This window comes from Melanerpes formicivorus, unplaced genomic scaffold (genome assembly GCF_026170545.1).
Source record: "Melanerpes formicivorus ecotype bairdi unplaced genomic scaffold, bMelFor1.0.p_v2 SCAF_17, whole genome shotgun sequence".
NCBI lineage: Eukaryota > Metazoa > Chordata > Aves > Piciformes > Picidae > Melanerpes > Melanerpes formicivorus.
The window spans coordinates 8,170,858-8,194,785 of NW_027142369.1; the positions used below are offsets into that span (position 1 = coordinate 8,170,858).

Sequence of the window (23,928 nt, forward strand, 5' to 3'; positions counted from 1 at the left end):
GACTTGTTTTGCTATTGACTGCATACAACAGGAGTTAAAAAAGAAAAGAAAAAAAAGTGCCCTCACTATCCCCTAAAATCAAGATTATGTTTTCCTGTGTGTGTACATCTATGGTTGTGTACAACTCTGGAAGCTGCTGTGTAAACACATGACTGTTTTATACACAATATTTTGCTGGATTCGTGCATTTTGCCACCCATATTCAAATACCAGCGGTCTTATAATAGACATAGTAGACAAATGTTGCTTTTAAAATATAGTATGGGACAGAATCCAGGAATATGATGTCATCAAAGAGGGATGAGTCTGTTCTGTTCAGGGAGGGGCAGAAAAGCAGAAGTTAGACTCATTCATACAACAGAAGGAGCTTAGCTGTTCTCGGAGACGTGTTGCACTTCACTCACTTGTACCTGCTTAGTGGTGAATTTGCAGCCAAGGTATGTGCTTCCACTTCTCTTATTATGAAAAGTTCTCATTACTTAAATTCAGTATGGCTTTTTGCTTCCTGGAAACCACTTCTTGAATTCTTAATTTGTGGTTCAGTGACAAAAGACCTCATTGTTATCAGTGCTTCAGGAAGACATCAGAGAAAAACAATTACTGCTAATGTGATCTTGTAACTGGTCAGGGTTTGCAGAGCTGTAACATTTACAGAAAAATGGTTTATTTCTAAGAACAAAACATATCAAAGGCACAGGGCTTTTCACCTGCCACAGATACGACCCAGTGTATGGACTACTGGGGGGGTGGGAATTTCTGCTGTTCTGAAAGCATTTTGTGTCTCTAATCACACCATGGATACAGGTCCTTTCATCTCACAAACAAATGGTAAGTTCATGCATTTAGCTTTGTTTTCAGCTGAGACATTATCTACAGTACAATAGGGAGAAATCAGAAGCTTTTTCTTCTTCTTCTCTACATACATTTTGTGTGTACTTCACTGCTAATCTGCCTCATTTGTCCCGATTGAATAACAAAGACTAAACCTCTTAAAGATTTTTATGTTACGAAAGAGGAAAAGTTTTGGATGACCCGTAAGCTACTTTCTTAGTTTCTTCCTAACATCTATAGCCAAAAAAAAAATAAAAATTAAAAAAAAAAAAAGTGGGAGCATGATTTAGAAAGTGCTGATGAAAACAAATAAAGCTTAGTATCAGCATTGTAGTTACAGTCACATAACAAAAAGGCCAAATACTGAAATGCGTGCTATGCTTCTGGCTATTCACTTTCCATTACTCAGTATCCTAAACAGCTTTCTTAGTGTAATAGTGACAAAATAGCCATAAAACCCAGCATTAAAACAGATTGTCTCTGAGACTGAACTATCAGGATGTTGAGTAATATTGGTCATATGGTTTTTATCTCGTCTGCCGTTCTCTGAGAATGTGCAAACATCATGAAAAAATGAAGCAAAATACCTTTATGTCAGGTTCATTCATAGACTTCCAAATATGTTTGTCTTGTTTTCAGTGTGAATAGTGAGAAAGCACAGAGAAGGGATAAGTGTACTCAAGTTAAGAAAAACTTCGGAAGAGCCAGAGCAGAGACACTTTCAGAAAATCTTTGTCAGGGTTTCCAGTGAGCCCCACGCATGCTAGAACATGATTAACTGAGTTACTCAGAGTTACCTGAACATTTTGTACTGACGATTCAACAAAACCCCGTGCCTTTCCTCCTGAGTTAGTGTGTCCTGAAATAAGGATCTCATCATAGCACTGGAACACAGCTGAAAACAATTCTCACAGCTAGGTAATATCAGAAGTCTTTTCTGAGACAGAAAACAGGAGGAATTTGTGAGATTTTTTAGCACGTTTATTATGAAGACCCTAAAATTCACTGCTTAAGATTAATCAGTGTTTGATAGTCTATTCTTCATGGAAAGCAGGAGGTGGAAAGCCCTCAGAGCCCCAGATCTCACTGTTTTCAAAATAAGAGTAGGGGCAAAAAAAATCATTGCAAGTTCAGTAATACTTGCCAGAAACCAGAACTTTGCTTTCAGACAAAATTTCCTCCCAGTAAGAAAGTCGACAGTAGATGTACATCTGAACTCATTAGCAATGCTAGTCAATATGAAGTTAAAAAAACCCTGAGAATAAAGGCCATTTAGCTAAACCCAGGCTAACCTACTGTCACTCATATTTTTATAAAACTCTCTCTCTGTAGCCCATATATTTTGGTTTCCCCTGCTTTAGCTAAAGGCTTATCTTTCTTCTTATATTTAGCATACTTCACACATCAAGCTGAAGAATTATGCCTCTTACTGGCCAATACACAACTGTAAAGAAACATGGTACTTTAAAGTGAAGACAGCAGCTCTCCTTAGCCAGTCCTCTACAGCTAGAGTAACTCCGTGTGAATGGACAGATGCTAAAATAAATCACAGCTTATAGTAGAGTCTTTGGGTGCTGACTCACCTAGTAGCTTGTGGGCAGATGGTTGAAATGGTTTCTCTCCTCAGCTACTAATGAGGGTTAATGAGAAGACAGGGCATCTCTGTACCATGACAACCCTAGGGCAGATAGGCTCAACCAAAATGGTAATGTACAGAGAACAAGAGCACCACAACACCACTTTGAATTTGGGATCTGCAGGCTACTGTCTTTAAATAGACACATTTGCACCCACTAGTGATCACCACAATGGTGAAATGGAGGGACACTGCTCATGGTCCAATATTCTACTAAGGAGATAAATATTAGGGAACAGGCATAAATGTGATACAGACCAGAAAAAAAGAAGCAGCCTGCTGAAAGCATGCTGTCTTCAGTCTGATGATAATTAAGTCAAAGCATTCAGACATTGTGGCAAAGCTGCTACATCAAACTTCAGCGTAATCTTTTAGGACTCGATATTTCCTGAAGGGATGGAGTTGATCTATTCTTGCTGCTGTGCTGTATTTACCTCCCCTATATGTTTGCTCCTCAACTTGATTCAGCAAGGTTGGTCTGGTTTTTGTGATCCCTACAAACAAATCTAATCATTCAGGTTTGCAGATCCCCTAGTGCTGAGTTTTCCACACTAAGGCATTCCAGAGTGGTGATAATATTGGAAACAAAGACGGACTTCAGACTATGGCTGATTTGCAGAGAATGCAGCTGAGATAGAATCATAGAATATTTTAAGTTACAAAATACCTGTAAGAACATCAAGTCTCAACCATTAACCTAGCAATGCCAAGTCCACCACTAAATCATGTCCTTGAAATTGCCACATCTACACTTCTTTTAAATGCCTGCAGATGGTCAACCACTTCCTGGGCAGCTTGTTCAAATGCTTGATATCCCTTTTGGTGAAGATATTTTTCCTTATAAACAGACTAAACCTCCCCTGGTGCAACTTGAGTTTGTTTCCTCTTCTCCTATCATTTTTTATTTGGGAGGAGAGACTGGCTCCCACCTCTCTACAACCTCCTTTCTGGTAGCTGTGCACAACAATGAGTTTTCCCCTCAGCCCTTTTATCTCCTGGCTAAACAACCCCACTGTTCTCTGTTGCTCCTGATAAGACTTGTGCTCTACATCCTTTACCAGCTTCCTTACCCTTCTTTAGATGTGCTCAATGTCTTTCTTGTAGCGAGGAGTTTAAAACTTAGCACAGTATTCAAAGTGCAGCCCCACCAGTGATGAGTACTGTGGAGGATCACTCCCTAGTCCTCCTGGTTACACTGTTTCTAATACAAGCCAGTACAATGTTGGCTCTTTTAGACACCGGGGCACATTACTGGCTCTTTGGGTCCCACAATCCCATGTCATGGGAGGTACTCTGTCTGTTTGCCATGACTATGATTTCCTATCAGCTGTCTGACTGATTGAAAGGCTTTTTCTCTAAAGTGTCATGGGCCACAAAACACCTGCAGTAGGTTCCCTTCCAGAAGGGTGATGTGAACCTTTTGCCCTCACACAAGGAACAAAGTAATAATCCAAGAACCTTTCCTGATGTGAAGGGTAAACCACCTGCAAATGGTGAGCAGGCCCCTGAGCATTTTTACAAAAAGCAACTGTGAAGCCATTGTGATAAAAAGATGGGAGCTGATCCTTAGACATTTAAGTAGGAAGAAAGAAATATTGCAGTATATGTTACTAGGTTTTAGCTCAGATCTTCATGCCCCTCACATTTTCTTCAGCAGTCTTTCCCTATAATAAACTATATTCTGCACTCTCTGTATTCTGTTTGGCTTCTGCTTAGATTATAAACTCCTTGAGGCAAAGCCTGTCCTTGTGCTAGCATAGCTTTTACACACTGATTATCATCCAAGCCTCCAGTCATCAGTATTGCACAGACAATATGACAATAACTACAAAGCCATGTTACAGGCTTTACCTGTTAGACTGGGGCAAACAGCACACCAAGCAAAAACCAGACAAAGGGACATAAAAAGTGATACAATTAAGTGCATATGCTAGATCTTCATCTGGATTGAATGCTCATAGTGCCATCCATATCTTCAGAGTTATAACAGTTTATAGCAGATGAGGTCTTACAGATCTGTTAGCAGGGATGAGTGATTTTCTCATTGATAACCTGCTTACCAAACATGATAGTATGGCCACATCCTTTTTCTGGCTTCCTCCTCCTAGAGAAAATGGCCTGTGAAAGGCTTTTTTTTTCTTAGCTGTGCAATCAAGCTACAAGAAAGAAACCCATACAGTGAGTGCTCCCTTAACTATACCAACAGATAAACTTTGCTGCAGGACACAGGTAGGGCCCAAGCAACATTTTAACCGTTGTAACTATATGGTTTTATCTCAGTGCTGAGCTTTAGCCACTGAATCTTGCAACCCATCTAGTGTTCCCAGGTTGTTTATTGCGAAGGTCTCATCTCAGAATTTGATATCCAAGCTCAAGGATGGATTTCTTATTTCTTTAGACTGAGTCTTCTAAATCAAACCCACATGCTCCTTGTGCAGGATCCAGCTTTACCTGCTTGATCCCAGCTCACACATGGCTGTTCTCACTGACATCACCCAGAAAGCTTCACTATGCCTGGTCCTTACAGTGCCGAGCTCCAGAAACACACAAACAACTTTCTCCCAGAGTAAACAGCAAATCAGCAGGCAAATGGTTTGTGACACAAAAGGTGACCAGAAAATGTTTTCATTGTGGCAATTCATTATGAACAAACATAGACAGTAATTTATTAGCATCTTGTCAAAGTAGTAAAACATATGTTCCTCTACATAAATGTTACTCATGTAGCCCTGTCCTACCCATTACAATCCTATAAGGAGACTACACCACTTTCTCCCTTGTTCTCAGCCTTACTTTTTACAAAACAAGTATTTTCATTAGACATTTCTGATATGTCCATCTATTAGGATCAAAACAGTTACATTTCTTGGTGTATTCTCTTTTGCCTGGGAAAGATCTTTTTTTTTTCCTTCCAGTTAATGCCAAAGTTTTCAAGTCATGGGATCTGGGGCTATCCCAGGTAAAAAAGCAAAATAAGTTGTCTAAGTACAAGCTTCATTCTGTGTAGAGGTTTATAGTAAATCACAAAGTCAAACAATGAAGAGCATGGCATATCCATTTGCAAGAAAATGAACACAAATTTAAATAAGAGTTTTCTCAGTAGCCCTACTCTTACCTTTTTCCCTTCATCATTTTTTTTTCAAATTAAAAGAACCACCTCATAGATAAGAAATTCCAGCTAGCTGGCTCAGCAAAAAGGTCAATTCCAAAGAGTAGAAGGAAGCAGAAGGAGCAAAGTGGAGAAGTGGAGTCAGTTTTGTGTAGGTGTTTCCTGCAATATTTTGGAGATTTTAGTCTTTTTTTATTTTTTATTTTAACAGTCAGCAATTTATTTTTTCCCATAATAGGTGCAGTCTACAAATTGGTGTTCCAGTTGTGGTTACAGCTCATAGCTGTACAATATAAATACCTGGAATTTCATTCAGCTACGCTCTGCATCATGTAGCACCATAGATAGGTTTACTGTATAAGTAGTTTCCACTATACATTTATGCCTTTTAGTTTATTTTTTTAAAGGTTGATTGGAACATATTAATAAGGTTTTACTTAGGATAGATCGAAGAAAAATTTTTCTTTAAGTACAAGAATCAAAATAATTCCAGATTTTGGACTATTTTGGGACTAGGTAAAATAAGGATCTAATTTTAATAATGTTTTATATGAAAATCCATGTAAAATTTTCATAACTTTGTAATATACCTGAGACACATAGGAATCCTTAACCATTTGTTTTGGAATCCTTTTCCCACTTGAGAAACTAAACCAACCGCCCGTTCTTCCTTCCTCCCTTCTTTCCTTCCTATCTTCCTCCCTTTTCCCTCCCACATTTCATCTTTGTTTGTTTTCCTTAACAGCATTATGTTCTCTTCCAGAACTCACATCTGCTCATTTCCTCTTCACTTGTTCCTGCTCTGACATCCTGCTATGAGCCTTTGCTGCCTGCTACATAAAACTGTCATGTGCAATTCTACCCAGTGCTTTATCCTCTACAGAATTTGCAAAAGTGATGGTACACGAGTACAGCAGCGACACAATTAACTTAAATCAGAACATTTGTCAAAAGTAACAACACTGGTCAGAAGACAAAGTTTCTGTTCCACAGAAAAAATGGGAAGGGCAGAAGTGAGAAGTGAAACTCCCATCTAGAATTAAAGAACCCTGACATTTTTGACATAAGCAAGGAACCAAAACACAGAGCATATGCACACACAGAGGAGATATCTGCCTGGCAATGAGTAACTCAGGCTAGGGATTCTGAATGAGGCATCCTCCATCTTAAGCAAGTGGCTGTGGTGAGCTGGGCTCTGGAGTTGCTCTACTTTGTAAAGATAATAAAGTATTTAGTTGGCCAGGCAGAACAAGAGTCTCCTGGGTCTCCTGTCAAACTGTTAGAAGTCAGTATCTTCAGGATCAGAAATGACATATTTACAATATTTTCTGTCATAGTCCCCAAAACTCTTTTGTGAAAATCTTTCTTTTAAAATCAGTTTATCCACAAAGTCTCTGGTTTGAGTATTATTTGAATAGGAAAAGAAAATTTCCCTCCTCCAACACTGTGTAAAATATCTCTTACACAGCTGTAGTAATACATGTGAGGTAGCAGAAAGTGTCAGTCACTAACTATTGCTAGTGTGCAGAAAGGAAAATATCTCTGATCCTGTCTCAGAGAGCCATCCTGGGACCACCCAATACCATGTGACTGCTCAATCTTCAAATCATCTTTGGGTTTTGTTAGCTTTGGGTACAATAGTTTTTTGAAGGAACTGTGGCATATACTAAGGGAATCTCTCTAAATTCTCACCATGTTTGGTTTTGGGTTTGGGTTTTTCTGGTTTGTGGTTTTTTTGTTGTTGTGGGTTTGTTTGGTTTTCTGTGGGTGTTTTGGTCACCTCTGATACTCTGGAAAGAGCAGATAGACTCCAGCATGTCTCTGACATCTCCTGTTGCTGACAAAATGTTGACAAGAAATTAATACGCAGTTTAATTTCAGAACATTGGCAAAAGATGAAAGGGCAAAAATGAAATATTAATTCAAACACTGACTATTGTAAGTCAGAGCTGTAAACCACACCAATTCTCACTTGGAGAAGTGTCCTGAATCTTTCAGACCTCTCTGTGTTGAAAGTCACTTGAATACTTTACAGTTTAATCACTAAATCCCTAACAGCCTGTATTGATTACTTAGTTCTTCCAACAGAAATATGGTGTGCTCCCAATTGAGAATAGTTGTCATTAGAGTTCCCCTGCAAATGCAGGATACCAGACCTATTTGTATGTATACCCAGTCTTTATCTGCTCTAACTATCGAGGTAATTGCAATACAATCTGAAGCTGACTATAGTTGTGCACATACTCACACCATTTCCAATATATCTTGAACTTTCCTTTGTGATATACAGGCTGTGGTAAATTTTGTCATCTGTAAACTGACCTCTTTCCAACTGCAAATGTTTTGTGTACTGGCTACTTCAGGAGCAAATACATGAGAGTAATATGAAATGACTGTCCAGCTGCTCAAGAACAGTGTAGCAGGATGCATTTGACCTAAGAAGGGCAAAGCAAAATGGCTTTCTGAAATATACCATGTAAGAAGTGAAGCACATACCAGACTAGAACTTGTCAGTGTTTCTGTTGCCATACTCTACTTTTAGGACTTAAAAGAGTATTAAAAAACAAACCAAACCAAACCCAAAACAGAGATTCTTTTAGTAAAGTCAACCTGCCACTTGGACAATAAGTATCAGGTCATGCTTGATTGCTTTCCTTGATACAAATCAGTGCTGCAAGAGATCATTCACTGGGATGCTCCATACATGAGAAATATTTCCAGGAGTTTGAAGCCTAAGTTTACAGTTCAAAGTGGATTTTGTGATATATCTACAACTGTATTCAGAAATACAGAGACCATCTTAAGAAGACCATGTGGTAAAGGTGCTAACTTGAACAACTTGGATAAATATCTCCTCCGAGTTCTACTTTCTTGAAACGAAAGCTATAATTTCACTTGAACTTGAGGTAGTCGTGCTTTCTAGTCTATTCTGTTGCCAGAGTCCCATGTGCTGTTTTCAAACTGCATTATTACTTAGTGAAGTCATTCATGTATCCCCTTGGTGGAAGGTATTAAGAGAACACAAGGCATTATTATTAATTTATAGAGAGGACAGATTCTGCCTGCCATACCCTCTGCACAAAGGACTCTGCTTGCACAGACCCATCATTATGGCTCAGCAATAGAAAAAGTAGTAGTGATTGAAACAGTTCCAGCTGCTGGCAAAGACGTCTGGTAGGTATAAATATGTTTTGCAGATATCATCTGACAGTTCAGAACATTATTCATGTCCCTTCAAAATGCAACATAGTCTTATTCAACTCCAGAGTTAAATGATCAGTTACCTGTGTGATAAGAAATGGACAAGTCAGCAGCTGTCAAAAAAACAGTGGGACTAAAACCAGTTAGCCACACATACTATAGGCTTCCAGATTTTGTTATTGGGGGCAGATGGGCTTTTCTTAAAGGCAATGCTTGTGAAAGCCAGTGGTGAAACTGTGCAAGGTATTCTGCATAACAGTGTAAATATGATAGTGATTGGAGGCACTGGAGATGGCAAATCTCTGATTTTTTTCTAAATGTCTGCTACAATGTTCTCAGGGTGCTAGAAGTAAAGTGCTTTCAGGGCACAGAGCCAGTTCATCTCAAAGGCAAATCTCTCCATTAAGTATTTAATGCAGATAATAAGGAGTAATATTGGCAAATACTGTTTGGCCATTAGACCTTCTCATTTTGCCTAGTCATGAGAACTTAGAGCTGCTACCCGGGGAAAAGCAGCAGCATTTCAAGTGCTATGAGAAAGTAGTGGCTAAACTGAGCTGGAGAGGCCACATACAGTAAAGCAACACATATCAAAGCTTTATAGGATGTTCACATACATAGCAGTGAGACAGCCTTAAGTAGAAATTTGTGCACAGCTGAACAGCTCTTCTGTGCCTCCACTACAGCAAGGAGCATCAGTTACTACTACCTGGGGAGCAGAAGTGCTTCAGTACTCACAGTGTTAACATGTTGTTATTCCACCTCTATTTCTCTATTAATATCATCCAGTCCTTTCTGCAGGATATTCCCATTGTTCTCTGTAATGATTATATCAAGTGATTTATGTCACTGGCACACTGCATCAGTGCTCTTCTACCTTCCATACTGAGAACAACTCTGTAAGTGCTTAATTAGTTGAACCACAAGACCAGTACTGAGAACATACCCTAGGAACATTTTCTCTAGCCTACGTGACAAAAATTGTCATTAGTCAATTGAAACATTCACCTATTTCTTCGCCAGATTAGCTGTTTTCAGCATGGCAGCTGCAGTAGTTTTGTTCTATTTGGTCCCCAGGAAAGGTTGTTTTCTAAAGCAGGAAATTCTTACTTTAACAAAGAAATACAATCTAGCTGCACAAGCTATTCTTGATACAATTTTGTTGCATTTTAGCATTTTATTTCTTTATCACTGGAAACAGGTTACCTTAGCTATTCACTGGGCTTAAGGTATTGTCTGACACTTGATAGATGCATTATACTGGTTAATACCATCAGACTTGTCATTTCACATGACATGAGATTCCTGCAATGGATTTTAAAGTGGTCTCAAAACATCAGAGTGTTAAGGTCTTTGAAATTTGCAGTGGTGCTGGGGTGCAGCAATCCTTTGTCTACAACAAAGAATTTCTGTGGTGTTTACAGTGCCCATGGGAGGGGATACAACCTCCTCTGACCCTGTTCCAGCTTGATAAATCTACATGTCATATCACAAAATGTAGGAAGTTTATAGTCTCATCATTTGTCCCCATACTTTAGTTAAACTGTGTGAGCTGTGATCATTCAGCTTTGTAGACAGACATCAGGAGTGCAGATTTCAGGTCTGGGACAAGGCTTTGGGTCTTCCCAGCAGTCACTGCCACGTGACAGGGAGCCCTGTGTGGTTCCTGGTGTCAAAGTATGTTACTTTCACACCAGTCAGAGCTTTTGCTGCTTCTCTTCCTGTATAGATGTGCAGTTAGGCTTGCTCCCATATCTCGCTTTGGGTTTATTTTTCCCATACTGTAAACCACATGTACTGTCTTTTAATTATCTCTACCTAGCAATAGTCAGGGCCCCAGACAACACAGGCACACTCCCCTTCCCTTGCAAATTTGCAAAGGTCCCTGACCTACATCTGCAATCTTCATCTCTCCATTTTTTCTCTATTAAGCCCAAAGATCTGCTAGTTTCACAGTGGACAGTGATATACTGGACCTTGTTCTCACCAACAGGGAAGGGCTGGTAAGCAATGTGAGGCTCATAGACGGCCTTGGTTGCAGTGACCATGAAGCAGATGAATTTAATATCCTCAGGGCAATCAGGAGGAAGTATTCCAAGCTCACGACCCTAGACTTTAGGCATGCAGATTTTGATCGCTTCAGGGATCTGCTAGCCAAAGTGTCGTGGGACAAAGCCCTGGAGGGAAGAGGGACCCAGGACAGCTGGTCAGTATTCAAGGACCACCTCCTCTGTGTCCAGGAGCTCTGTATACCAACAAAGAGAAAAGCAGGTAAGAATGCTAGGAGGCCTGCCTGGATGGGCAAGGAGCTACTGGACACACTATTACTTAAAAGGAAACTCTACAGGAAGTGGAGAGAAGGACAGGTAGAACAGGGGGAATATAAGGAAGCTGCCCGAGCAGCAAGAGTCCTGGTTAGGAAAGCCAAAGCAGAGTTTGAATTGAATCTAGCCAGGGAGATTAAAGGGAACACTAAGAACTTTTACAGGTATATTAATGGGAAGAAGAAGACTAGGGAAGGTGTGGGCCCCCTCAGAAAGGAAAATGGTGACATGGTCACAAGTGATGAGGAAAAGGCTGAGGTACTTAATAACTTCTTTACCTCAGTCTTCACTGCAAGGGCCTCTAGCCACACTCCTGATGTTATGGAAGTCAAAGCCAGGGACGGGGAGGAAGAACTGCCCATTGTAAGTGCAGATCAGGTTCGTGATCACCTGAAGAACCTGAAAGTGTTCAAGTCCATGGGACCTGACGGGTTACACCCACGGGTGCTGAGAGAACTGGCAGATGAGGTTGCTAAACCCCTCTCTATTATATTTCAAAAGTCCTGGCAGTCTGGTGAAGTCCCCACAGACTGGAAAAGGGGAAACATTGCCCCCATCTTCAAAAAGGGTAAGAAGAAGGAACCAGGGAACTCCAGGCCAGTCAGTCTCACCTCTGTGCCTGGAAGATCATGGAACAGATCCTCCTGGAGTCACTACTCGCTCAAAAGAATAGTGAAGAGGTGATTGGGAACAGTCAGCATGGCTTTGCCAAGGGCAAATCCTGCCTGACCAACCTGGTGGCCTTCTATGAGCAGGTGACAAAATTAATAGATGAGGGGCGAGCAACTGATGTCATTTACCTGGACCTGAGCAAAGCCTTCGACACTGTCCTGCACCACATCCTGGTCTCGAAACTGGTGACACATGGGTTTGATGGGTGGACCACTAGATGGATAAGGAACTGGCTTGATGGCCGCACCCAAAGAGTGGCTGTCAATGGCTCCATGTCCCAGTGGAGGCCAGTGACAAGCGGAGTCCCTCAGGGATCAGTCCTGGGACCTGTCTTATTCAACATCTTTGTGGGTGACATGGACAGTGGCATTGAGTGCACCCTCAGCAAGTTTGCTGATGACACCAAGCTGTGTGGTGCAGCAGACACGCTGGAGGGAAGGGAGGCCATCCAGAGGGACCTTGACAGGCTGGAGAGGTGGGCACAAGCCAACCTCATGAAATTCAATAAGAGCAAGTGCAGGGTCCTGCATCTGGGTCAAGGCAATCCCAGGCACAAATACAGGCTGGGCAGTGACTGGCTAAAAAGTAGCCCTGAGGAGAGAGACTTGGGGGTGCTGGTGGACAAAAAGCTCAACATGAGCTCTCAATGTGCACTTGCAGCCCACAAAGCCAATCAGATCCTGGGCTGCATCAGGAGAAGTGTGGCCAGCAGGTCGAGGGAGGTGATCCTCCCCCTCTACTCAGCCCTGGTGAGACCCCACCTGGAGTACTGTGTCCAGTTCTGGAGCCCCTATTACAAGAGGGATGTGGAGGTGCTGGAACGTGTCCAGAGAAGGGCCACAAGGATGGTCAGAGGGCTGGAGCACCTCTCCTATGAGGACAGACTGAAGGAGTTGGGGCTGTTCAGTCTGCAGAAGAGAAGGCTCCGAGGTGACCTAATTGTGGCCTTCCAGTATCTGAAGGGGGCCTACATGAAGGCTGGGGAAGGACTTCTCAGGATCTCAGGTAGTGATAGGACTAGGGGGAATGGAATGAAGCTGGAGGTGGGGAGATTCAGGCTAGATGTGAGGAGGAGGTTCTTCACCATGAGAGTGGTGAAACCCTGGAATGGGTTGTCCAGGGAGGTGGTTGAGGCCCCGTCCCTGGGGGTGTTTAAGAGCAGGCTGGATGAGGCTCTGTCCAGGCTGATCTAGTGTGGGGTGTCCCTGCCCATGGCAGGGGGGTTGGAACTAGATGATCCTTGTGGTCCCTTCCAACCCTGAATGAAACTATGAAACTATGACTTACTATAGAGTATCACCCTCCAACCTTAGTGCTAACGTCAAGGTTCAAAGGAGCCCCTGCAGAGTCTCGAGGTACTTCCAAAACTCCATGACATCTTGCTTTTCTCCAGGTGATCACTCAGAGGTCCTGCATCATATACTAATCTCATGTAGCCTGCACTTTCCAAAATGCCCATATTGCAAGCTCCTGAATTGCCTCCTAAACAGCTGGCTGCTGCTCTGCCTCAAAATCACAGAATATTTATCACCTCTATACACACTGAATGCAGCCCCTCGGGTTTTCTGCTGAAGTGGCAAAACTCCTCATTGCTATGTCAGACTAAGTTGTCAATGAATGTAGATTTCTGTTTTAATTTCCTGTGCATCATTCCTGCTTCACTGACTTCATATCCCTGCTTAAGCTTCGGAGTATCTCTCCCTCTGTCTATGGTTTGTTGTTTGTGGTTTTTTTTTTCCCCTTTTCTTTCTATCTATCTAAAGAGATAACTGAAAATACATAAAAATTAGAAAGGTAAATAGGACAGTACATACATGTTGAAATGTGGCTTCAACAGTGCAAAGCCTCACATGGCAGCCCAGTAACCTCTGCCTCCACACAGACAGAAGGGAAAGTAAGACAAAAAAAATACTTCTGGGTTGAGATAAGGAATCGAGATAAGGAATTTAATGAGATTATAAGATGCACAAAAAACCCCAATAAACCAATCAACCAACTAACCAAACTCCCTAAACAGAAGCAGCAGAAGCCAGCAACATTCCCTCTGCCCCTCACCCTGACCCACAACCAGTCCAGTTGAAAAGGCCAACACCCCAAACCTGGAAACCAGAAGCAGCAACTGGAACACGAAGCCTTTCCTGTTACAATCTGAACTTCAAGCCCCCTGATACTTTTCTCCATCCAGCATTTTCATTTTAAAGCTGGCATGACAGCAACATAGTATTGAATATCACCAGCAGATTCAACTCAACCCGTGACATACTACATTCCGAAAATAAGAGTTCATCATAGTATCATTCATCACCGAAGATGACCTCAGTCTTCCAGCACACCCATGGGTTCTTTCTGAGCTTATATTAGCCCCTCACTCTGGTGCTTCAGACTTGTTAGACATATAGGTGTAGGCTAGGGGAGAAAATATGCATTGAGATTGTTTGGTTATAATATCTTTTTCTCATAAACAGTCATGGTCCTGGAACCAAATCCTCCAAAGATTTTAAAATGAAACCACCCTCTCCTTGGGCAGCAAATACCTGGCAGATGGTCACAAATGAGGCAGAGCAGGGGAACTTCTGTGGCCTCTTAACTTTTTGAGTCAATCAGGTGTATATTTTAAGCCCCTGAGAAAGCAGAAGCAGTATATATATAAAGTCAGAAAGACACAGGCTTTCTTCCATGAACTGCAGTTTAGACGACTACCTTTACCTATGGGAGCTTTTAAACTTCTGTTATTTCCCATTTCAGTCACAGCAGACCTGACAGGCACATATCTTTTCTGGCAAGTCCTTTGTTGAATTTACCATAGCTTTTACACTAGCATGAAGAAGCAAGGTGCCAGGCTAAGGGGCACCACTGGGGGACAATTTGCTGCACAAGCTGTGCTCAGAGATGGTCACACACAAAACCCCCCACAAAAAATGCATAGCATCAAAGCAGGCTTGGCTCTGCACTGCAACAGACATTTAGAAGAGAGGCTGTTGCAGGCCTTGAGTGTTTTGCCACTTCTTTCTGTTCCTGACCTATCTTCTGAAAAAGTACCATGTCAGAAGTGAGCCAGTGCCCCTCTAAGCCAATCACTTAAAACTCTGTTTGTCTTCCCTGCTTTTCCACTCCTTTGTACTATCATCCAGCTGTATATGAAACTGTATGTACGTATGGCAAGTTAGCTGTATTCATCAGAAAACACTTTAGGTCACTACTGGTTTATGAATACCAGCACCCTGTTACAGGCTTTGCTATAGAGATATGATTTAGAGAAAAGTATGACTATCTGAGGCATTATTTAAGAACTTATCAAAGATATCAAAAACATCAGTATAAAATAAGTTGCAGTAGGGAAAGCTGTGTAGGGGACACAGAAGGTAACATAAGGAGTTGCTATGAATGTATCAAAGTCTAAACCTATTACCAAAAGGAAAAGGGAATCAGTAACTCAGAGTGATGAAGAGATCAATGACTCCCTGTTAGTCCTCTCAGATATGAAGATTGTGATCTAATATTCATGATGATTGATTTGTACAATTGTATTTATGTCAGCTGGGAAAGAACAAATGAAAGCACATGTGGAGCTATGCAGAATGGCAGAATCATATATAAACCACTCTGTCATGACTCAGAAATTAGGGGATTAAATCTTTGCTACAAGTTTTCTGTGTCTATGAAACCAAGGAGGATAAGGACAATTCACATGGCCAAAGAGGGCAGAACACAATACTTATCTTTAAAAGGCACAGATAGCAAGACCCAGGGATTTACAAACCTGTCAATCTCATTTAAATACCTGGAAAACATGATGGCAACATTTTAAATAATCAATATACCCACATATGAGAGATACTAAAGAATAACCAAGTGACGAGGAACTGACAATATAAGCTTGTGAAAAATAACATTTGTATTAAACTAATACAGCCTGGCCTAATGGATAAAGCAGAAGCTATAGATCAAGCATGTCTGGGTTTCAGTAAGTCTTTTAGTATTGTCCTATATTCTGTTGTGCTGAAATATGGACTAATAAAGTCACAGAAAAAATGCACTATAAGTGCAAGTTCTCTGTTTACAATGACCTTCGACGATTAGAATATTTCTGTGATTATCCAATTTATGCAAATTCTGTCCTTTTCTCCAGTTCTGAAGAATTGGAAAAGCCTGTTGCTGACATTTTGTTTTGTGATCATTAATTAATTTTAGGTTGCCTTGTCTTTCAAGGTTCTCAGTCCCACTTGCCTGTTTTACTTACGTGATCTGTCCTCCCTGATACCTCTGTTGTTTGTTTGTTTTGCAGTAAAGAGAAAGACCTCTTTTTCACTGTCTTTGCTATACTTACTAATATGTGATCTTCACCTTTGCTTTTGGTTCTGAAGGATTACAGTGCTTAATTAAAACTCAGTACACACCATTTTCAATAATTCTTCGTCCAAAAGCCAAATGTTTATATGCACAACCATTACTGAAACTTAGCAACCAATAGATCCAGTAATCAGAGCACAAATGACAGCCTTGTTTTTTCAGGAATTAGATATGTGTCCACTTTTTAATTTCAAATTACCAGCTGAATCCAACAAATGTCTTAATTCAAACATCTGAAAAACCATCCAATCAAAGAATAATATAAACAATGGTATTTTAAAAACCTGAAAAAAATACAAACAGTACTTCTGTCACCCAGCCCAGAGAATGCTATATACAGATCTGGAAAGGCAGTCTTGCATTTGAATATTTCAGCATTCATTATCTGAGACCACAACATTAACAAGTTAACACTACCAAGTGATGTCACACACTCAACTTTGGTTTGGATTTAGTAACCTTTAAGAACGTATCAGAGATTTATGTCTGCAAATATCTGCCTGTAAGAGTTCAAGCTGTTCTGACCAGCAGAATATTGAGAGAACAGCACCTAGTTTTCAAACTGTGCTCTTCCATGTAAACTAGCTCACTGGAGCCTGACTGCAGGCAGGTCATGGCTTATGTGATGGCCACTGTCTTTGCCAATCTGCCAAGTCATCCAGTGCAGACCTATTAAACCCAAATTTCCTCACAAAGGTTGGACCATTTATCTTTTCTGTGACTTGCTTGCAGGATGAGATTGTATCACAGAGATAGAAATACAAAGGTGATTCCTGTGAGAAGCTGAGAGACACACTGCTTGCAGGCATTTGTCCTCACTCCTGCAACTTCCTCAGTGCAAACCAGGGCTGCATACTAAATCATAATGTTTGGGGAAAAAAAACAGTGTGATTTTGGGGAGGAAGCACACCCCAGTCTTGCTTTACAGGAGAGGGTGTAAAATGTTGAGAAACATGCTGCTGAGCTAGCAGCTTAACAATGAGCAACATGAGATTCACAAGCTACATCTGTCCTTTAGGAGGCTATGGCCATCAGTGCACAAATATAAGAGAAAAAAAAAATTACTCCCCTCAAAGAACTGAAAAATACTTGCTGTACCTCTGTTCTAGTGAAAAATGTCTAGTAAAGATTCTCTTCAGTTAATCTGTTTGTTACGTCTCCTATTGCTTTATCCCCTCTATTTCACCCATGTAAATTGGTCCATACAGTCCATTGTAATTTAGTCTGTGAAACTCTACAGGCATACAGACTGCCTGTGACAAAGCAGCCTAGAGAACTGTATCCCTGTTCAAAGCCATGTTTTCTAGGACAGTAGGAAAAGCAGATCCAGATGTTTTTTTAACTCTGTCTTTTGCAGCAATAAACTAGATGTAGCAATCTAATGTCACCTTTTTCTTTTCCTCTACACAGAAATGGTTTTCATCACAACTGAAAATGTCACACAACTTTACAACATCGTGGCCACCCAGGAGCTCACTGTCAGTCCAGAAAATATCCATAATAATTCAGGAGTGCATCAGCTGAAACGATATGTATGTATTAATCCAGAACTGTGGGAATGGCTACAAAATTTTCAGCCTGGATTCCTCTGGTTTATATTTGTTCTGGGAGCAATAGAAAATTGCTTTGTCCTCATTGTCCTGTGTTTCCACAAAAGTCGCTGCACAGTGGCTGAAATTTACCTAGCAAACATGGCACTTGCTGACCTGATGTTAGTCTGTGCTTTACCTTTCTGGGCCATTAATATTTCTAATATGTTTCAATGGCCTTTTGGCCTGTTCCTCTGTAAAGCTGTCAACATAATGAGCCATATGAACTTTTATTCAAGCATTTATTTCCTGACACTAGTGAGCATCGATCGCTATCTTGCCTTGGTGAAAACCATGTCTCTTGGGCGGATGCGACGAACTGTCTGTGCGAAATGGAATAGCTTTGTGGTCTGGACATGTGCATTGCTCATATGCTCACCTACCATTGTGTTCCGAAATTTACAGTATTTCAAAGAATACAACATCACAGCTTGTTCTCTTCTTTACCCAGCCCCCTACTGGCATCCTGCAAACAACTGCTTGCTGAATATTGTGGGCTTTGTGATCCCACTCTGTGTCATTACCTATTGCACTATCCAAATCATCAAAAGCTTACGCAGCAGTGACATACAAAAAATAAAGGTAGTCCAGACAGAGAAGAAAGCCACCATGCTGGTCCTTGCTGTGCTCTTACTATTTATTGTTTGTTGGCTTCCATTCCAGATCAGCACATTCATTGACACAATATGTTATTTTTCACCTACTTTAAAGTGCCTGGAAGAAATCAATGACATAGCGACACAGATAGCTGTATACTGTGCCTATAGTAACAGCTGTCTGAACCCAGTCCTGTATGTAATTGTTGGGAAGCACTTCCAGAAGAAGGCTGCGGAATTCTGCAAGGGCTTGTTCCCACAGAGGTACAGAAGATCACAGTCTGTGCAGATGGAAAACACCCTGGACACTTTAAGAACTTCCATTTCAAGTGACTGCGCAAGGAAAAAGTCTATTTTACAATTACCAAAATAGCACAATTTGTTCATTACAGGAAAAAGGCCTTCTAACATATCAGTTCCCACTAACATCCATGTGCTACTGGTTCACAGAATAAATGCCATTTTGGGAAAACTAAACATTTGATCTTGATGGAATCTCCATACAAAGACCTGCTTCTAATGTTATTGGACATTTCCCATGATTGAATCCTACTTTGTAGCATACTTTCATTTTCATGAATGAATAATATTTAATCTATATGCATTTCTAAGGTGTACATACATGTACATACAGTTCTCTGATTAGAGCCCCAGTGTAGAAACTATTATCAGGATTGTGCAGCTACTTATGGTACCCATACATCTTGTTTAACTAGATTTTTTATATGAGGGGCTTGTATTTGAGTAAGTTCTTGGAAATGCTTTTTTTTCATAGATTCATAGAATACCAGGTTGGAAGGGACCTCAAGGGTCACACAGTTCAACCTTTCAGACTAAGGATATAGTTTAAATGAGATGGCCTAACACTCTGTCAAGCTGGGCCTTGAAACTCTAATGAAGGGGAATCCACCACCTTCCTATAGGACTATTATCCAACTAGATTTTTAGGTGTGGCCATCTTCTGTACTTTTACTTCCTCTGTTCAGTCATCCAAAACTATTTTGACTACTTGAGGGACAAGATGGCTGGAGCACCACTCCTATGAAGACAGGCTGAGAGGGTTGGGGTGGCTCAGTTTGGAGAAGAGAAGGCTCCGAGGAGACCTTATTGTGGCCTTCCAGTATCTGAAGGGGGCCTACAAGGAAGCTGGTGAGGGACTTTTTAGGATGTCAGGAAGTGACAGGACAAGGAGGAATGGAACCAAGCTAGAGGAGGGTAGATTTAGATTAGATGTTAGGAAGTTCTTCACCATAGGAGTGATGAGACACTGGAACAGGTTTCCCAAAGAGGTAGTGGAAGCTCCATCCCTGTCAGTTTTTAAGGCCAGGCTGGATGTGGCTCTGGGTAACCTGATCTAGTGGAAGGTGTTCCTGCCCATGGCAGGAGGGTTGGAACTACATGATCATTGAGGTCCCTTTCAACCCTGACAATTCTATGTGCCTTTTTGCAATTGTCCTGTCCCTGCTAGTTACAGGTCTGTATCAGCTTGTATGTATGGAAAGTAGCTCAAAAAAGGTAAAACAATAGCACAAGAAAGGCTGTAGCCATCTGCATGAAGTTAGCTGGGTTTTCATTGCAGCAGAAGATTCTTTACTGTTTATGCAACACAGTAAAAACATTCACTTATTCCATGAGAGTGAATGTTATTTACATTTACCTGCAGCTCAGTGACTTAGTTTTTAATATTTAAAAAGCATAATTATTATTTATAATACTATTTAATGGAAATATAAGAGCACAGGACAACTGGTATAATCTCACAAGTAGAAGAAACTGAGAATATCACAGAAATCACAGAAACATTCAGGTTGGAAAAGACCCTCAGGATCACCAAGTCCAATGGATAATCCCACTCTGCAAAGTTCACCCCTAGACTGTACACCCAAGCACCACATCCAAACAACCTTTAATATGAAGGAGAGCATCACCTAACTGTCTTAGAAATCTAACTAGAAGCTAATATGAGTCTTGAAACTTCCAATTATTAAAGAATGGTCTTTTCAGACTCTAGTAATACCTTAATTTTATTTGTATAGTTAATCTGAGTGATTTTAATACAAGATAGCTTTCCCCCCAGTTGGACTGGATTTATGGTCTAAGTTGAGTTTACACAGAAGATAAACTCTTGGTGTACTGAATTGTCAGTATTCACTTTTACCTCTAGGAACCTTGATCAAAACCAGAGTTGATGATCTAAAATCTTCTGAAACTAACAGAGCCTTTGTTCTTTTCAAAGTACTTGAGGTTATACACTTATCACCATCAAGGGAAATGGAATTTGGTCATAAAAATAAACTCGGGCTGCAACTGTATGGTCTTTACATATCAGATCTTGAATGGAGCAAACATGTTTCATTTCAGATGGAAAATTTGTATGAAACCTTCAAATCATTAACCCCAAACATGCTCTAGAAGTGTGTACATGTGCTATGAAAACTGTGTGATTTAGATCATTATAGATGATTTATAGGGATTTTCCATAGGTTTTCTCTAATAATCCAGTATAATCCTGTCATAAATGCTTCTGTTGTTTATTGGCAATAGAAGATACATTTGAATATTTGGTACCAAGAAGCAAAATATGAAAATATTCTTGTATTAATATGACATTAATTTAATTAATGTAAATATGTAGACACGTTATTTTGTTATGCAATAACCATGTACAACAGAAAATAAACTACTTCAAGAAACAAGATTTGTTGGCATTTTCTTCTCTAGCACATATCACATTACTTAGGAGTGCCTTCTCAGAAGTGCAGCTGTTGCAGGTACTTTCACTTCCTAGTGTATTAATGGAAAGTGATCTGAACCCACAAAATTTTACCTACTTTCAAAGCTCAGAGTCAGCTTTGTTTTCAGGGCTCATTTCTGAATAGCTCTGACCAATCTCAGTCCCTTTGGAAGTTAAAATCTTAATTAAGGCAGCTATGGATACAGATTATTTTTTTCCCCCACTGACAGCTCAAGCTCCCATGAAACAGCAGATACTACTTTTTTTTCCTGTGAGAACCTGGGGTACACAAGAGGCTATAGGTGCTGTTTGCAGGACGGACCCCCTAACTGAAGCATTTACTCTTCTCTCAAAGCACACACACACCAGTAGCAAGATAGAGCCACTGCACCAGCCTCTGAGACCATAGAATGCACAATGTTGGTTTGCAGACTCCTTGATTCCCCCTCTTGTCCACTTTCCAGCGTGATTATACATTGGTCAGTACTCACATGTGTCAGTTAACCAGGTAACAAAAAACCTAAAGAAACTATGTGCATTGTCCATATGCACTTACCTACTGGGAGGTTGCAGTCACACCTAGCCTCTTAGCTCTGACCTCACAAAAATAAGGCAAAATATAAGAAACATTATTAGTAAAATGAGGGCAAACAGTGGCCAGAGGATCTCAGAGCTGGAGACATCAAACTGTAACCACATCACCGTTTTATTTCTCTTTATCCTTTCACCCCTTCCACAGCTGCTCCCACCTTCCCTTTCACTTGATGCTTCCATGGCTCTTACTGCGTCTTCAGCCATGCAAACAGCCGATTCTGCACTTAGTTCAATGGAGGTGTCTGGGGACCATTGCTGGAAGAATAGCAATTGTATCAACAGCTAGATAACATTTCTCGCCTGCAGTAGGTACAGGCAGGAATAATTCTCAACTGTTTCATCTGGGTTTTTTTCAGATTGATTATTGGCGTTACTTATAATGCAAAATTAACAATCTTAAAAGTTGTTAGCACAAGCAGCTGGTTCTTGTTGTGGACAGAACAAGGTTGCTCTTTTTTAGGCAGGGTTTCTGTGGAGAAACCAGGATACTGGTTCAGGTCTCTCAAATACCCAAGCAGTACTTCAGCCATTGAATCATCCTTTCTTTGCATTCATCTATCAACTGATCCTGATTTTCCATCTTATATTGGATTCTTCCAGATTATGTTGTTTCAGACTCTGTAGTTACTAGGGCTTGGTTGTTACTGCACTGTGATGCTACTAGGATCATTTACTAGGAACTGTAAGTCACCGCAGCAGAGTATAAGCTCTCCTTAGCAGACACTGTCTATAGCATGAGTAAAGAAATCCAGCCAAGCTGAACAAAGAAAACTTTTTCTCTTCCAGAACAGATACTTACAGCAGATAACTATGTTGATTTGCAAACTATTTCAACAAAGAAAATCAAAGTGTTATATCATACTGTTCCAAAAAGAAAATTTGTTCAAATCATTAAATGTTCCAGCTATCTATGGAGGATGACTTTTCATTGCTGAACTGATGGACTGAAAGCCGGAATTCTAGAGACTTGGAGTTCTGCCACCTGTCTACTATGCAATGAGTATAAAAATTGAGCAAACAGTCTTACCTCTGCTTTCATCAACATCCTTTCTGTTCCAGAAAGCATTTGTAAATTGCTATGCAGCTCTAGAGAATGTATATTTTTTGCAGGAAAGTCAACATTGACTGGGTGACTGAACATCATATAAACCTAAAACATAAACTAATACACTTTGAGTATCCTGAGTTGAGGGCAGATATGTTTTGGTTATGTATACACCGAAGAAAACCCTTCTAACCATTGACTCTTACGTAGAAGCTTTAAGATTAGTTCTTAGTATTCTTTCAATTAGTGTTCCATTACACCTGTGCAAACTGTAAAAGGTTACCAAACCATTATATACTTTCTACAGGTTGAAATGAAGAATTAAGTTGCAAAGACACATTAAATTAATCCCCCCTTTGTATAAAATTACAGCTTTTTATGTCAACTTGTTCTAAACTGTTTAAGACCCTCAGTGCCTGTTCAAGTCATTATTTCCACCAAATGCATAGACTTCCAGTTTTGAATCTCTCTCTGAAACTGAAAAAGATTCTAAAGATGGCAATGAAAAACTACAGAAAATAAGAAACTAGATATATAAATTGAAGTTGGCTTTGCAAACCAATATTTTGATGCCATTTCAGAGTGATGAGTTTCATAAGACTTTTATTTATCATATAAAGTTTTAGACACAGCTGCACTTTCCCATTCAGAGTGCAAGTGGATGCTGGCGGCTCATAAAGATTTATGTCCAAGGGAGGACGAATTCCAGACTTTTTGGTTTTGCTCAGGCATTCTTTCTTTCTTTCTTTTTTTTTAATGGAAAAAAATAACTTAAACACAGAAGTGCACTAGCGTAAGCAAAGAGGAAGTAATGGAAAGTCTATGACGAAGATCTCCTGTTGCGTTGCACTTACCTTAGTGAGTCATTGTGGAATATGTTGGTTTATTGCATGATCTCTGGAAGGTTATATGATTCCTTAAGTAACATGTAATTTAAAAAATGCCATGTTTCAAACCTTCTTAAAAATAAAAGTTTTGATCAAGACATTTTAAAACATCACTTTGATAGAAGTGAAGCATATAGTGTCATTTTAAATGTATTTTGTATATGGTTTCGTTTATTTAATAAAATAAATATTTGAAGAGGATGCTATGTAAATAAAAAAAAATGATTTATACATTTTAAATATTAAAATTTAATACCAAATCCTTTACATTTTTTTTTCCAGTGTGATAGTGTTAATCTGAAAAATCTTTTATTCATCATTTTTGTGTTGGCATAACTCTAACTTAGTATCTTCTTAATT

At 40.1% G+C, this 23,928-nt stretch overlaps 1 protein-coding gene across 1 annotated transcript; it reads left to right on the forward strand.

Annotated features, from left to right (window-relative positions):
• Nucleotides 1–355: 355 nt before the first annotated feature.
• BDKRB2 (bradykinin receptor B2) lies at nt 356–20,983 on the forward strand. The gene is made up of 2 exons (XM_068148870.1): nt 356–437; nt 17,534–20,983. The coding sequence occupies exon 2, from the start codon at nt 17,536–17,538 to the stop codon at nt 18,679–18,681; it is 1,146 nt and encodes a 381-aa protein (XP_068004971.1). The 5' UTR covers nt 356–437; nt 17,534–17,535; the 3' UTR covers nt 18,682–20,983.
• Nucleotides 20,984–23,928: the final 2,945 nt, after the last annotated feature.

Bases quoted from the DNA above. Each gene is read 5' to 3' on its own strand.
- BDKRB2 (XM_068148870.1), top strand. From the start codon at position 17,536: ATGGTTTTCATCACAACTGAAAATGTCACACAACTTTACAACATCGTG.